This window comes from Schistocerca serialis, chromosome 6 (genome assembly GCF_023864345.2).
Source record: "Schistocerca serialis cubense isolate TAMUIC-IGC-003099 chromosome 6, iqSchSeri2.2, whole genome shotgun sequence".
NCBI lineage: Eukaryota > Metazoa > Arthropoda > Insecta > Orthoptera > Acrididae > Schistocerca > Schistocerca serialis.
In genome coordinates, this window is record NC_064643.1 from 326052536 (window position 1) to 326069513 (window position 16978).

Below are 16978 nucleotides of genomic sequence, written 5' to 3' on the forward strand. Positions count from 1 at the left end.
TGGAACTAAATTGAAACTTTGAGCAAGACTTTGTAATGAGTCCCATGTAGAATCAGGATTCAGTTTATCCACATTTAGGTCTCCACATATGAGAATGTGGTTCTTTGGAGTGGATATCTTGTCAAGAACATGATTAAGTTTGGAGAAAAAGATATTGAAGTCTCCACTAGGAGATCTGTATATACATAAGATAATCAAATTCCTACACCTGTATTGGTCCCTGATTTCAACTGCTGCCAGTTCAAAATGTTGCTCTTCACTGATTACACATAAATCGCTTCTGGTCTTATACTGATAATTTTGTTTTACATAAATACAACACCCTCCACACTTCATAGAAGTCCTACAGTATGCACACGCTAAATTATAAGACTGCAAGACTAACTGATTAATTTCAGCCTCATTGCACCAATGCTCAGTGAGACAAACAACTGAGCACTCTGTAGACTCCAGCTCCACTTCTAGCTGTTGGGTCTTATTTGCTAGGGAACATATATTTTGGTGAACAACTGTTAAGTAATTTTTTCCACCGCTATTTGCATTCCCACTTTTTTTCGTTTTAATTTCGTTCTGTTTTGGTTCAACTGCTTCCTTATTACGATTACACTCACGTTTTTTGTTTGCATATGTTATTCTTGGATAGTCACCCCCTGCAGACCGTATTAGTTTCCCTTATTTTTTATAATTTTACATAAATCCAGGAGCATTTTACTGAAAGTCATTGCACCTAGTCTGTTTAAGTGCAGGCCATCCCTACCCAGACATTTGTCGTCGAGAAATTTATTTGGGTCAACAAACACAACACCAAGTTCGTCGCACTGTTCCCTAATGCCGGTGTTTATTTTGTTTGTATACGCGTTACTCACCGATCTTCGTTGTAGAATTCCGTTGATAACAATTCTGGAGCTTGTAAACAAACCTTTGGCTGCTCGAATTACATTACGAATATCATTTATGATTTCTTCTTGTCTGCTGCTTCTAATAGAGTTTGTCCCTACGTGAATTATCACGCCTTTAAAATTTGTGTTGGAATCATTGTTGTTTTGGTTGGATTTTTCCGTGTTCCTAATGTTGTTGAAATGTTTCACAATCTGCTGTGGTCGGATTCCAGGGCGAACATCGACTTTACAGTTCGGAACACTTCATTTTTTAACATGGAATCGCCGATAACAAAGAAATCACTTTTGTCGATCTGTTTTGCTGGATTTCTTTCACATTTATCTTTTTTCTTATACGTCACAGTTTTCCATTTATATTTGCTTACAGATTTACCGCACGAATCGTTTTCCGCCACTGTTTTCACTGGGATTTGCATATGCGAGTTTACACAGGTTTGTTTACTTCCCAATAACGGAGTTTGCACGCGCGAGTTTATTGAATTTCCACATGTTTCGCTTTCTGCCATTCTTTTTGCGGGAATATGCACATGTAAGTTTTCAAGGTTTTGTTTTTTGCTCGCGAACGAAGTTTGCACAAAAGAGTCCTCACATTTGTTTGTTTTGTTCTGTAATGGGTTTCCACATACGCAGCTTGCCGATTCACTTTTTAGCTTTGTGTCTTCTTCTTTCAGAGACTGAATCTCTTTTTTGAGAGTTCCGATATCACTTTGTAACACTTTAATTATTTCTTCTTTTGACTTTATGGTACTTACAAGTTCTGATGTTTCTCACTGCAAACAGTCGGTGCATGTCCACGGAACTTCGTCACTAATGAATTTCAGGTTCACTTTTGCGCACTTCTCATGAAGCCAAAAATTGCACTTTACGCATAAGATTCCTTTTATCACACGTTTTCTGCATTGCTTACATATAGAACCGCTGATTTTTTCCTTTTTTGTAGAGACAGACGTGTCGTTACACTTTTCATTCGGCGCCATCAGATATCAAGGCAATTGCAGTTCTATTCAGTAGTTAACCCTGACAGATAAAACACTGGTGAATTCTGTGCGAGTGGGTTAACAAATGATTGATGCGATTTCATAAATTCACTGTAGCTCCATTCATTGACATATGGTCACGACACACTACAGATACGTAGAAAAACTCATAAAGTTTTGTTCGGCTGAAGCCGCACTTCAGGTTTCTGCCGCGCAGTGAGACAAAATGGCGACAGGAGCCGAGAAAGCGTATGTCGTGCTTGAAATGCACTCACATCAGTCTGTCATAACAGTGCAACGACACTTCAGGACGGAGTTCAACAAAGATCCACCAACTGCTAACTCCATTCGGCGATGGTATGCACAGTTTAAAGCTTCTGGATGCCTCTGTAAGGGGAAATCAACGGGTCGGCCTGCAGTGAGCGAAGAAACGGTTGAACGCGTGCGGGCAAGTTTCACGCGTAGCCCACGGAAGTCGACGAATAAAGCAAGCAGGGAGCTAAACGTACCACAGCCGACGATTTGGAAAATCTTACGGAAAAGGCTAAAGCAGAAGCCTTACCGTTTACAATTGCTACAAGCCCTGACACCCGATGACAAAGTCAAACGCTTTGAATTTTTGGTGCGGTTGCAACAGCTCATGGAAGAGGATGCGTTCAGTGTGAAACTTGTTTTCAGTGATGAAGCAACATTTTTTCTTAATGGTGAAGTGAACAGACACAATGTGCGAATCTGGGCAGTAGAGAATCCTCACGCATTCGTGCAGCAAATTCGCAATTCACCAAAAGTTAACGTGTTTTGTGCAATCTCACGGTTTAAAGTTTACGGCCCCTTTTTCTTCTGCGAAAAAAACGTTACAGGACACGGGTATCTGGACATGCTGGAAAATTGGCTCATGCCACAACTGGAGACCGACAGCGCCGACTTCATCTTTCAACAGGATGGTGCTCCACTGCACTTCCATCATGATGTTCGGCATTTCTTAAACAGGAGATTGGAAAACCGATGGATCGGTCGTGGTGGAGATCATGATCAGCAATTCATGTCATGGCCTCCACGCTCTCCCGACTTAACCCCATGCGATTTCTTTCTGTGGGGTTATGTGAAAGATTCAGTGTTTAAACGTCCTCTACCAAGAAACGTGCCAGAACTGCGAGCTCGCATCAACGATGCTTTCGAACTCATTGATGGGGACATGCTGCGCTGAGTGTGGGAGGAACTTGATTATCGGCTTGATGTGTGTGCAAAGCATTGTGAAAATATCTCGAATAATAAAGTTATTGTAGAGCCGTGAAATCGCTTCAATCATTTGTAATAACCCTGTACAGAGTTTCTCTGGTTGAGTCGTCACAAACATAAGGAGTGAGGTATTCATTCAGCCATAAAAACTTCAAACACAAACTCAATATCATATCTGTTTGATAACTCTTACTCCATAGAAGGATTTCTAAATGTGTGTGTGTGTGTGATACGGAAGAAAAAAAAAAAATACTGTAGCATAAGACAATCATGTAATTGGTTAGCATGGTGCTATTTTTCACTTAAAAAAATATACTTCAATTATAAATCTTATCCCTTCCACATATGATACCTTAAATTTGCAAATAACTGACTGTGTGCAATCATGCTCCTTCCTCATAATCTGCTTTCTTAAATTTTGATTAGTGGACAGGTTTTATCTACAATCTTTGTATTGTGTTCCGTGTAATAGTATTTGTGTTCCACTTACTGATTTGTTTCACACCCAAGCAACTTGTTTGCTTATACAAATCTATGCACACATATACCATAAATATGTAAAAATAAGTAAGTTGTTGTTTGGTATTTAATAGTTGAGCCTTTGACAAAATTGAAGGTATCTGCTCTGACAACAGCAAGCCACAGGGATAAAATATCCAGAGGAAAAAAAATATGTAATGAAACTGGGATTATTTCTGTGGGAGGCATTGCTTTGGGAATGAGGTGAGAGGAACATTAGTGCTGAAAAGTTTGGATATTTTTATATGTGTTGTGACAGTATGTTTTCACAACAAGAAACTTCTATTTTATTAAGTTCAGTCTTTCCCATGTCTTATTATTCTGCTTTACTACATAGTTAAGAATGGGTGAACTATTAAAATCAAGCAAGCATGAATTCAGCCAAACTGAATGAGCCTAACAAGATGTACATACTAGGACTAGATAGAGTGAATCAGGGTGACAATTTCATGACACCTCTACGCAGTGTCTTGTTAGAAATTGGCCTAAGAAATTGAAACCAATAACTTTTTGGAATATGGCGTCTCAAGGACATATTGTAGTATTTGCTGTGAACAGAAAATCCTAACATAAAGTTATTTATGTGAATGAAAGATTTGACTGTGCTCTTCTAAAAAGCCAATATCCACTTCTTATATATGTTGTCAGTTATTTTAAAAAGATGGGACTTTTTATTGATTGCACAACAGTTTAGAGAAGCAAAAATAAGTTTCGGTGTTACTTTTTCTCAGTTTTTGTGATATTTTTTTCATATTTTGATGTTATTTTCTGCTAGTTTTGGTGTTATTTTCTGTCAGTTTTGGCATTATTTTATGCTGACTTTAGTATTAATTTCTGATAGCTGATTTTTGAAGTATTGTATGTTCCTACTTTTGTCTTATTCCATTGTTTCTCATTGTCACATTGAAAATGAAAATATACCTATCAGTTACATTATATTTATGAACACTGCAGGTCACATTTATTGACATTATTAAAATAGAAATAATTTATATTAAACCCATTAAATCTAATCAGTTACAGAAAAGTAGCTTTTCAACTGTACAGCCTTGAAAATTTTTCCAAGAAATGGCATTGTCATAACTTCAAAGTTCTCTTCTGAGACTCCACACCACTGTTTAATCAGCACTTCACAGTAGTGTGAAAACAACTTCCCAGAGTCAAAATTTGAGCATGGCAGACAACTTACTTTCAGCTCAACACGAGACATATTCACATATCCTGCTGGCATGGAAAGTTGCTTTTGTACTAAATTATGTAGGAATAGGATAGTTAACATGGCTGAGATCAGCCTTTCTGTGTACACATAATACTCTTCACTATGTCAACATTAACAGAGTTCATTATCATTCTGTGGTGGAATGTGAACACATAGTTCATAAAGGATCTGTGACCATAAGATTTGTTAGCCTAGTTTCAACATGCAACCATGTGCATTTCAGTGTTTCGTTCATTTCTGTCTGAAGAATTTCTCTCTTCATATTTCTCAAAAAGTTAACTATTTTAATAATTAGAATTTCATTTCCCACAATAATGAAGCAATCTTCACTATTATCTTGGAATACAGGTATTTTTTTATCCGGCAACAGATTTCCTGATATTTTTGCTTGACAAATCGTACCAAAAATAATGTGGTTTTGTGTGGTGCATCACTTAAACTGCATACTTTTGTAGTACATAAGTTTAAATATGAAAATCACCAAGCATGCCACTTTATCTGCAGAAATATGTAAATAAACATTGTGTCCACTCATTTTGCTTCCGTGTACTGATCACAGCACAGGAGACACAATGTCATGCATAAGTGTTTCTGGCCATGAAACAGAACACTGAAAATGTTTATTTTAGTTTGTATTGAATATTGTTTTAGCTATTTTGTGAATAAAGTTTGTGGTGACAGCATGAACTATTGCATAGGTTGGACCCTAGGTTAGGATGAAAAGCATCAGACATACTGATTTACATGTTTGCAAAAATAAAGGGCTGTATTTGGTGCTTTTCATATTCATACTTCCATACTATGAAAATATTAGTTTATTTGATGATTTGTATTAAAGGTCTCTCAGTAGATCACAATTTTTTTGTACGATAGGTTGTGCAAAAGAGTTGGGTAGTGTCAGGTCGGCAGCTAAAACTGCTACTGGAATGTAGTTCATTTGAAACCACATCAAGACTCATAGTTCTTTAAGCAAGAAATTGACTGATATTTTAAGATCTGCCCATCCACGTCAATGTTATTCATCAAGCAGAATTATAAGTATACAGTTGTGTTGCTTCTGGGGTTGCTCCCAGCATGAAAGATTAGATCCCCAAATCACAAGCTAATAATCTTTTCTTTCTACAGGCCTTGGCAGTTAATTTGTTTGAAAATGGGCTACCATACTATATGATAATACTAGAACTAAAAATAAAGTAATACACAGGACAAATATTGATGTTTGCGACAGGGTAAAGGGAAGGAAGGAGAAAGTAAAAGAAGAAGAGAGAGACAAGGGGTGAAGACTGGAAAGAGTGCAGGGGCCAGTAGAGGATAGGAACTAGCAGGGACTGAGACATAGAGCTGAATGACTAAATGATATGTTGGAAGAACTGTCACAGACTGCATAACCCAGAGGGAATGATGCTTGGAGAAAATGTCCAAAAGGCTTTAGGTTGTGAAGGACTTACTGAAATTAACCACCAAATGTCAATTAATGTTCCCTGTAACTGAGCGGCTGAGATTATCCTTCGGCCATTGTTGCACTATACTGTTTGGATTTGTTGCCCAACTGTCGTATACACACAGTTAGATGTACAGTTCTAACAAAGTTTGTATATGACATGATTTCATCAGAAAATCACTCTACTCCTGATCAAATACTACTTTTTCTACATCTTCAGCTGTAATTCTTGCAAATTTAGTTTGCAATTTCCTGTTATCCTGATCCAGACTGAGGAGATAGGTATTACCTATGTAGCTACATACATCAACATCTGATTTAATTCATTTATTAAAAATTAATAGAAATACTCAGATATTTTTGAAGGGTTAGGAAGGGATTTATAGGTACGTGAACTACCAGCTGTGACACCAAGTTCTTATTTTATAATTGTCCGCATTGCCTTTGTTTTATTTGTATGGTTCAATATGAATTTTTTGTGTGCCATTTCTTTTCCTGCTCTTGCTACTATTTTAAAATATAGCTTTATACTGTCTGACATAGTTTATAAAGTCTACATTTATTTTACTTTTCAGTTCATTGTGTGTCTTCTTCTAACACTTGACACTTTAGTAGTACCAGCAGTTTTTCATTTTAGACTGTCTGTTATTTGTAATGACATACTATAAGAAATAATATTTGGTTTAACCCTTCAGAAAACTGTCAACAAATATATCATAGTTTTTAGAACTAGAATATAATCACCCATTGGCCAGTTTACTTCTTCATGTCTGAAACACAAAAAGTTTTTTTATTCTTCACTGAAGCTTCGTGTAGTGAATTTGTATTTGTAATGCATGGTTTATTTATTTTTGTTAGCTTCAAAAACAATGCAGGATGATTGGACATTCCCAGGTCAATGCAAAATTTTCTTGTACAATCAAATGTGAAATTTGTCAGAATGTTATCTGCACAGATTGCAGTTTGCTTGCTCTCTCTTGAATATTCTGTGAACTAAGCTTGAATCACATTGATAAATTGTGTGTTGATTGGCTGGATTCATTTATTATATTAATGTTAAAATCTTTGGTTTGTATCTGTAACAGATTCCCAAGTTTAAATGTAAATATTTTTATTACTTATTTACCTGGGATTTATGTATCGAAATCATCAGAATATTTTGTCCCTCTAAGTCTTGACACAATCTTGCAAATATGTCCTCATCATTCAAAAAATTCATCATCACTTAGCATATACATTAAAGAATTTTTTATCAGTGTGCAGGAATGCCCATAAATTCCATTACTTCTACAAAAGCTACTAACTACAATGTAGTTGTCTGATTTATTATGGATTTTAGTGAAAGTATTTTGCTAGTCAATGTTCATTTAGGCAGAGTGTAGGGAAGCAGCCTAATCACGCCCCACAAGAGGACTATAACATTTCTCTATTCTGTCAGAAAAATTTGTACGCAGTCATTTTTTGTCCCTTTGCCATTAAGAAGGATTTTATGTAAGCTGTTTGTGTTTCAATGTATCCAAATTATGCTTTTACTTTTACCATAGCTTGAAGAAAATTCTTTCTTACAGTTCTTTTGCTTATTATTCCTTAAGCCATTGGCACACAGACTGAGCTTTTGAATGTCGACTTTGAGCATACTGAATTCAACATGTTGCTGAATGCTCAGAAATGATACAACTTGTGCAGACGGTATGTGTGCCTCAATGTGGTAAATGCGATCACAGCATACTTCAGCTGCAGTTGTCAGTTAAACCTGGCTCACAAATCACACTGTTTATAAAATGGATGGCCATAAACTTCCAACATTAGCTCTATTAAAATGCATGTTTCATTCATTGTCCATATGCTAGTCATGCTGTTCTGTCTGTAGTGTACATAAATAAAAACTTCAGTATCCATTAACATGTTATACGACAAAAAGAAAGTTCTATGTCTAGTCAGTAAGGATGTTGTTGTTGTGGTCTTCAGCCCTGAGACTGGTTTGATGCAGCTCTCCGTGCTACTCTATCCTGTGCAAGCTTCTTCATCTCCCAGTACTTACTGCAACCTACATCCTTCTACATCTACATCCATACTCCGCAAGCCACCTGACGGTGTGTGGCGGAGGGTACCCTGAGTACCTCTAACGGTTCTCCCTTCTATTCCAGTCTCGTATTGTTCGTGGAAAGGAGGATTGTCGGTATGCCTCTGTTGGGCTCTAATCTCTCTGATTTTATCCTCATGGTCTCTTCGCGAGATATACGTAGGAGGGAGCAATATACTGCTTGACTCCTTGGTGAAGGTATGTTCTCGAAACTTCAACAAAAGCCCGTACCGAGCTACTGAGTGTCTCTCCTGCAGAGTCTTCCACTGGAGTTTATCTGTCATCTCCGTAACGCTTTCGCGATTACTAAATGATCCTGTAACGAAGCGCGCTGCTCTCCATTTGATCTTCTCTATCTCTTCTATCAACCCTATCTGGTATAGATCCCACACTGCTGAGCAGTATTCAAGCAATGGGCAAACAAGTGTACTGTATCCTACTTCCTTTGTTTTTGGATTGCATTTCCTTAGGATTCTTCCAATGAATCTCAGTCCGGCATCTGCTTTACCGACGATCAACATTATATGATCATTCCATTTTAAATCAGTCCTAATGCGTACTCCCAGATAATTTATGGAATTAACTGCTTCCAGTTGCTGATCTGCTATATTGTAGCTAAATGATAAGGGATCTTTCTTTCTATGTATTCGCAGCACATTACACTTGTCTACATTGATTCAATTGCCATTCCCTGCACCGTGCGTCCATTTGTTGCAGATCCTCCTGCATTTCAGTAAAATTTTCCATTGTTACAACCTCACAATATACTACAGCATCATCCGCAAAAAGCCTCATTGAACTTCCGATGTTTTCCAGAAGGTCATTTATATATATTGTGAATAGCAATGGTCCTACGACACTCCCCTGCGGCACACCTGAAATCTCTCTTACTTCCGAAGACTTCTCTCCATTGAGAGTGACATGCTGAATTCTGTTATCTAGGAACTCTTCAATCCAATCACACAACTGGTCTGATAGTCCATATGCTCTTACTTTGTTCATTAAATGACTGTGGGGAACTGTATCGAACGCCTTGCGGAAGTCAAGAAACACAGCATATGCCTGTGAACCCGTGTCTATGGCCCTCTGAGTCTAGTGGACAAATAGCGCGAGCTGGGTTTCACACGATCGTCTTTCTCGAAACCCATGCTGATTCCTACAGAGTAGATTTCTAGTCTCCAGAAAAGTCATTATACTCGAACATAATACGTGTTCCAAAATTCTACAACTGACAGACATTACAGATATAGGTCTATAGTTCTGCACATCTGTTCAACGTCCCTTCTTGAAATAGGGGATGACCTGTGCCCTTGTCCAATCCTTTGGAACGCTACACTCTTCTAGAGACCTACAGTACCCCGCTGCAAGAAGGGGGGCAAGTTCCTTCGTGTACTCTGTGTAAAATCGAACTGGTATCCCATTAGGTCCAGCGGCCTTTCCTCTTTTGAGCAATTTTAATTGTTTCCCTATCCCTCTGTCATCTGTTTCGATATCTACCATTTTATCATCTGTGCAACAATCTAGAGAAGGAACTAGAGTGCAGTCTTCCTCTGTGAAACAGCTTTGGAAAAAGACATTTAGTATTTCGGCCTTTAGTCTGTCATCCTCTGTTTCAGTACCATTTTGGTCACAGTGTGTCTGGACATTTTGTTTTGATCCACCTACAGCTTTGACATAAGACCAAAATTTCTTAGGATTTTCTGCCAAGTCAGTACATAGAACTTTACTTTACTTTCGAATTCATTGAACGCCTCTCGCATAGCCCTCCTCACACTACATTTCGCTTCGCGTAATTTTTGTTTGTCTGCTAGTCTTTGGCTATGTTTATGTTTGTTGTGAAGTTCCCTTTGTTTCCGCTTCTGAATCTGCTTAGTGTTTTCATCTCTTGGACTCCCTCTACGATTTTTACCCTCCACACTGCCCTCCAATGCTAAATTTGTGATCCCTTGATGCCTCAGAACATGTCCTACCAACCAATCCCTTCTTCTAGTCAAGTTGCGCCACAAATTCCTCTTCTCCCCAATTCTATTCAGTACCTCCTCATTAGTTACGTGATCTACCCATCTAATCTTCAGTGTTATTCTGTAGCTCTACATTTCGAAAGCTTCTATTCTCTTCTTGTCTAAACTATTTATTGTCCATGTTTCACTTCCATACATTGCTACAATCCATACAAATACTTTCAGAAATGACTTCGTGACACTTAAATCTATAATAGATGTTAACAAATTTCTCTTCTTCAGAAACACTTTCCTTGCTATTGCTAGTCTACATTTTATATCCTCTCTACTTCGACAATCATCAGTTATTTTGCTCCCAAAATAGTGAAGCTCATCTACTACTTTTAAGTGTGTCATTTCCTAATCAAATTCCCTCAGCATCACCCAACTTAATTCCATTACAATCCATTATCCTCATTTTGCTTTTGTTGATGTTCATCTTATATCCTCCTTTCAAGACACTGTCCATTCCATTCAACTGCTCTTCCAGGTCGTTTGCTGCCTCTGGCAGAATTACAATGTCATCGGCGAAGCTCCAAGTTTTTATTTCTTCTCCATGGATTTTAATTCCTACTCCGAATTTTTCTTTTGTTTCCTTTACTGCTAGCTCAACATACAGATTGAATAACATCGGGGAGAGGCTACAACCCTGTCTCACTCCCTTCTCAACCACTGCTTCCCTTTCTTGCCACTCGACTCTTTATAACTGCCTTGTGATTTCTGTACAAATTGTAAATAGCCTTTTGCTCCCTGTTTTTGACCCCTTTCACCTTCAGAATTTGAAAGAGAGTATTCCAGTCAACATTTTCAACAGCTTTCTTTAAGTCTACAGATGCCAGACACGTAGGTTTGCCTTTCCTTAATCTATCTTCTAAGATAAGTCGAAGGGTCAGTATTGCCACACGGGTTCCAACATTTCTACGGAATCCAAGCTGATCTTCCCTGAGGTCAGCTTCTACCATTTTTTTCCATTCGTCTGTAAAGAATTCATGTTAGTATTTAGCAGCCATGACTTATTAAACTGATAGTTTGGTAATTTTCACACCTGTCAACACTAACTTTCTTTGGGATTGGAATTATTATATTCTTCTCGAAGTCTGAAGTTATTTTACCCTGTCTCATGCATCTTACTCACCAGATGGAAGAGTTTTGTCATGGCTGGCTCTCCCAATGCTGTCAGTAGCTCTAATGGAATGTTGTCTACTCCCGGGGCCTTGTTTCGACTTAGTTCTTTCAGTGCTCTGTCAAACTCTTCATGCAATATCATATCTCCAAAATTTCATCTTCATCTACACTATCTTCCATCTCCATAATACTGCCCTCAAGTACATCATCCTTGTATAGACCCTCTATACACTCCTTCCACCTTTCTACTTTCCCTTCTGTGCTTAGTACTGGTTTTCCATTTGAGCTCTTGGATACACCACTGGTTGGTGATAGAAGGACCCAATTATTTTATGCCCACCTTTGATACTGAGTCTTGCCCAAACACTCTCACATGCAGCTTCAATTTCTGTCCTGGTGGAGTTGAGTTTCTTGTCTACTGCAACAACACCTACATTTCTCACTGGCTAGCCTTTTGATACACACTTAAATTTTCGCCAAAAATATCACTGCTATCAATTTTGGGTTTCAATCAGCTTTCTGTACCTAGTATTATGTGAGCCCCTGGCAAGGGGCCCTCACGAGGTACTATCACCCGGGCCAGGTGAACTAAGGTTTTTTAATGAGGTGTTACTCCTTCCCTTCCTCCTTTCTCAACCAGGCTTGGGACTGGCTATGGCAGAGTTTCTGTTTTTATTATTGTTTATAATTTTGCACATAACCATTCTCCTGAAATTTGGAGACCCTAATCTGTTGAAAAATCGACCATCTTGTGCTGTTATCAACTTATTAGAATCTACAGATTTTTTTACAGCCTATTTTTTTGTTTTGGAGAATGGCAGTTTATGCTGTTTCTATGTCTATCGCTCTGATCTTCTATGGATGATGTCACTTGCTACTGCTCATGATGCTATATATGTGTTTTTCACTGTTTGGATCACATTTCTTGTTTTATTGGTGATGTCTTCTTCACTGCAGCTTTGAAATGAATTTATTCCCACATGTACAAAAAATATGCTTTGTAGTTAGTGTTATAATTAGGACTTTTTGCTTGGCTTCATTTTGCTCCCAAGACTTTTTCAAATGCTTGTTTAGTTGATGAGTCTGCAACTCTGGGCAAACATCAGTTGTGCAACTCAGAACTACTATATTCTGAAGCATAGACTCATTAGTTATTAGAAAATCCTTTTTGACCCTTTCTTTAGGACTTTGTGCATTGTTTTTGCACTTTGTGTTGACCCATTTATATTTTCCATTTGGTTTAGCATGTTGTTTATGCTAACCTGAAGTGTTTTATTGAAATTTGTTATATAACACATACAGCCATTTTGTGCTCACTTTTGTCATTATATCAGTAGTTTCTTCAGCACCACAATTCTTTTGCTCATCAGTGCTGCATTTTCCTCTTTCAAGAGTGCTATTTCATCTTTTTAAGTGCCTCAGTGTATGTGTTCAGAAATTTGACAGTTTTATTTTTGAAGTTCACTTTATTAATCACCTCTACACATTTGTCATGCTCACACAGAACATGACTAAGGAAACTTGTCATTTTCAAATTGACCTTTATGTACTTCTCTTGAAGCCAGAAGCTACACTTCAAGCATAATATACCTTTATACACTCGTTTTTCACATACCTTACATGCTTAACTACTAAATGTACTGTCAGTGCCATCATCCATCATGTTTCCTGAAGTTCTTAATAAAAGAGAACTTTAGGATATGTAGCACTAGTCAAGGTATACTTTACCAAAAACAGATGTTAAAGTTAATTTTGTCTGCACTTGTAGTAATTAGTTATCACCAAACTAATAAAAATTTCTACTTATACAACCTAAAATGAACATTTTAAAATTAAGAGTGAAACAGTTACCTTTAAAAAGATGCTGCCTCCTGAATTAAAGTTAACAGTTGCTTTCTTGTCTACTACTGCTTGCTTAATATTAACTGACGGCATGGAATTCAGATAGTCAAGTTTGAGGTTCCAGAAGTATTTGTTAGGAAGAATTGGGAGATGATGCTTGAAGTAAGGAAGTCTTAACATCCTGGAAAAGATCTTTTTGGGAAGAGGAGAAGGATCCCCATTTCGGCTTAGGAATGTTCATCCTCGGTTTTTACTCACTGTGTTGTTTGTGCATCAGATGAAGTGGTTTTTCCGGTTGAGGCTTCCACTGAGTGAAAGGAAATCTTGAACTAGGACAGGCTTATGGAATTTGGTTTTCAGCATATGCTAAAAACAAATATTAATAAAGTACAAAAGAAGGAGTACAGTCTTTTTTAGTGGTGTGTGTGTGTGTGTGTGTGTGTGTGTGTGTGTGTGTGTGTGTGTGTATGTGTGTGTTTGTTTGTTTTCTATATACACATATACTCATCTCTGTATGCGTGCATTTCTGCATATGTTCTCCATTAAGCAGTCACTTTATCTCTTGTGTTCTGCATATTGTGTCAAGGATGTTTTGTGGTTTACTGTAACCACAGCTGTGTACTTGTACTGACACTTCACGTACAACTGCAGGCTCACCTTGGAGATTGCGTTGGCCTAAAACAGACTCTCAGCAACAGCAGCAGCACCGTAGTAGTGAAGAATGGCATGCTATTCTGGAAATGTCAAGACTGGAAGACCAGCGGATGCCTCTGCCACCTGACCTCTTGCAGGTACTAAAGGGCACATTTATGAATATACACTTTGAACTAAGTAGCCAAGAAAAGTAAAATTTGTAACAGGCACTCTCAGGAATAGTGATTGCACTCTAACTGTATTTTACATTCCATATATCCTAACTGTGGTGTGTGCACCATAAGACCTTCGGTACGCACACCATCAGATTATTTGACTTGTCGCTCTAACGAAGTAGGCGAGTGTCAGCAATATGTCTCGTGGTCTTATCGTGGCGTGTTTATCTTCTGCCGTTAGGTCAGACGATAGAAATTCCACTTGCACGCTTAGACTAGCAGATTGACGGTGACCAACTTTAAACAGAACTTGATTAATTTTCACACACATTTATTAAAATAATAACAAGCATGAACCTTACGTAACTTGATTCTGGATGCTATTTACAATTGACAATCTGAAGTTCCTTTGGTCTTGGTACGTTAATCTTATTCTCACATATCTCTGATACTTGACAAAGTGTCTATACATTTATCTTCATGTACAGGAATATGATAATCTTACTAGGCGCAGACTGAAACTTGACTATAGACTGGTACAGACTAATGCAGACTCGTACAGACTGGTGCAGACAAATGCAGACTGACTAATCGGAGGTCTGTACACTCGTTATAATACCTCGCACGTTCAGGTATCACTGCGCGAGTGTGATCCGTGAGGAGAAAAGGTTCTATGTTAGCAGCAATCTCATTGGCTGCGTTACATATTAATGCACGGATCGGCGGAAGCAGAATTTGGTCCATCTCTAAGGCACCGCCATCTCATAGTGCGGAGACGGATGAGCGCTGCGCCTGCACTGTTGTGCTTAGCGGGGCGCGCTCTAATGGGAAAGTTGTGTACCCGCTAACTACGCAGAACTATGTACACAACACTAACAAAAGCTAATAAGAGCAAAATTGTTGTGGTATTGTGAGCAACTTCTTGCTGGAGAGTTACATCTCTGTAACAGTCATTTGGTTGGTGTGGCTGTGGGATTATGAGATTATCGTTTTCAGTATTTAATACAGATCATGTGTTTGTTTCTGAATCACAACTGACAGCTACCTATTACTAATCATACTCACCTGATATGGCCTCCTTGCCATATCATCTGTTTCACTTTTTTGTATCAAACAGTACATTTAACACTTTGGGTCCTGAACCATAGTGCATAAACCTCTACTGAAAGGCCTCTTTGTTTTTAATGGTTTCTGTTATAGCAACAAAAAAACAGCTGCCAACATAAGTAACTTAGAGGTAGATATCTTCAGAGTAGTGAAGCGGTTTAAATCACTTACTAGAAGCAAGTCTTCCAGTCCAGACTGTATACCAGTTAGGTTCCTTTCTCCATACTTAAGTCAGAAACAATTGCTCGCTCAACAAAAGATCCATACCCAAAGACTGGAAAGTTGCATAGGTCACACCAATATTCATGATGGTCGATATGCAGCATGATTTTAGAACGTATATTGTATTTGAACATTATGAATTACCTTGAAGAGAATGGTCTATCGACACACAGTGAATACGGATTTAGAAAACATCGTTCTTTTGAAACACAACTAGCTCTTTAAACACACAAAGTGTTGAGTGCTATTCACAAGGGATTTCAAATTGATTCCATATTTATAGATTTCCAGTAGGCTTTTGACACTGTACCACACAACTGGCTTGTAGTGAAATTGTGTGCTTATGGAATATCGTCTCAGTTATGTGACTGGATTCAAGATTTCCTGTCAGAGAGGTCACATTTTGTATTAGTTGACGGACAGTCACCAAATACAACAGAGGTGATTTCTGGCGTTCCTAAAGCAACTACCTACACTACGCTTGTCCATGCTCTTTTGAAGTACTGCTGCGCAGTCTAGTATTCGTACCATATAGACTTAACGGAGTACATCGAGAAAGTTCAGAGAAGAACAGCACATTTTGTACTATCACAAAATAGGGAGAAAGTGTCAGTGACATGATGCAGGATTTGGAGTGGAGATCAGTAAAACAAAGGCATTTGTTCTTGTAGCGGAATATTCACACAACATTTCAATCACAAACTTTCTCCTCTGAATGCGAAAATATTATGTTGACGCTGACCTACATAGGGAGAAATGATCATCATAATAAAATAAAGGAAATCAGAGCTCGCACGGAAAGATATAAGTTATCATTTTCTCTGTGTGCTGTTCGAGATTGGAATAATAGAGAATTATTGTGAAGGTGGTTAAATGAACCAACTGCCAACCACTTAAGTGTGATTTGCCGAGTGTCCATGTTGGTGCAGAGGAATGATATTACCCGTATTGAAAAGCCTGGACTTTCTAGTTTAAAACTGTGTAATATTTCCTTCTTTTAATTAATATATGCTTCCAAGAAACTTTCAAGTATAATTTTGTTTTTTGAAAGAGGAAAAATTGGTCAAGAATATACCCCTTTAATTTTCCAGAAGAAAATTACTTTTTTTTTCTTTTTTTTCACAAAAATTTTAATAACAATCTCTGCTGCTTGTTTTATCTACAGTAACCTCATTTGTCTTTATATTAAGATGCAGTTTTGGTCTTTGTAAGATAAATTTTAAAACACATTAATTTGCACAGTACCACTTCACATTCACTATGCTGATAGCTTGTGTCTTTTGCCACCCTTTTCCAGTATTTAGCATCTGAGAGAACACGCTGCATGTTGTTTTGTTTCTGTTTCTTCCCTATCTGCATGTCAGTCGTTTCCAGGAAATGGTTTGCATTTGCTAGCCTGGAGAGTCTCGATGTACTAGGTCACGGCTCGAGATCTCTGCTATCTGCATGATCTGCACAGATAATTGCCCATCACGGTTTCGTGATGTTGTGGGGCA

General features: G+C 38.0%; 1 protein-coding gene across 2 annotated transcripts in view; it reads left to right on the plus strand.

The window, feature by feature from the left end:
- Positions 1 to 16978, plus strand: part of LOC126484378 (scm-like with four MBT domains protein 2) — a 194327-nt gene that overhangs the window by 67533 nt on the left and 109816 nt on the right. For both annotated transcript variants that reach the window (XM_050107866.1, XM_050107867.1), the window contains exon 6: positions 13996 to 14135. In XM_050107866.1, coding sequence (XP_049963823.1) covers positions 13996 to 14135 — 140 coding nt within the window. The remainder of the gene's footprint in view (positions 1 to 13995; positions 14136 to 16978) is intronic.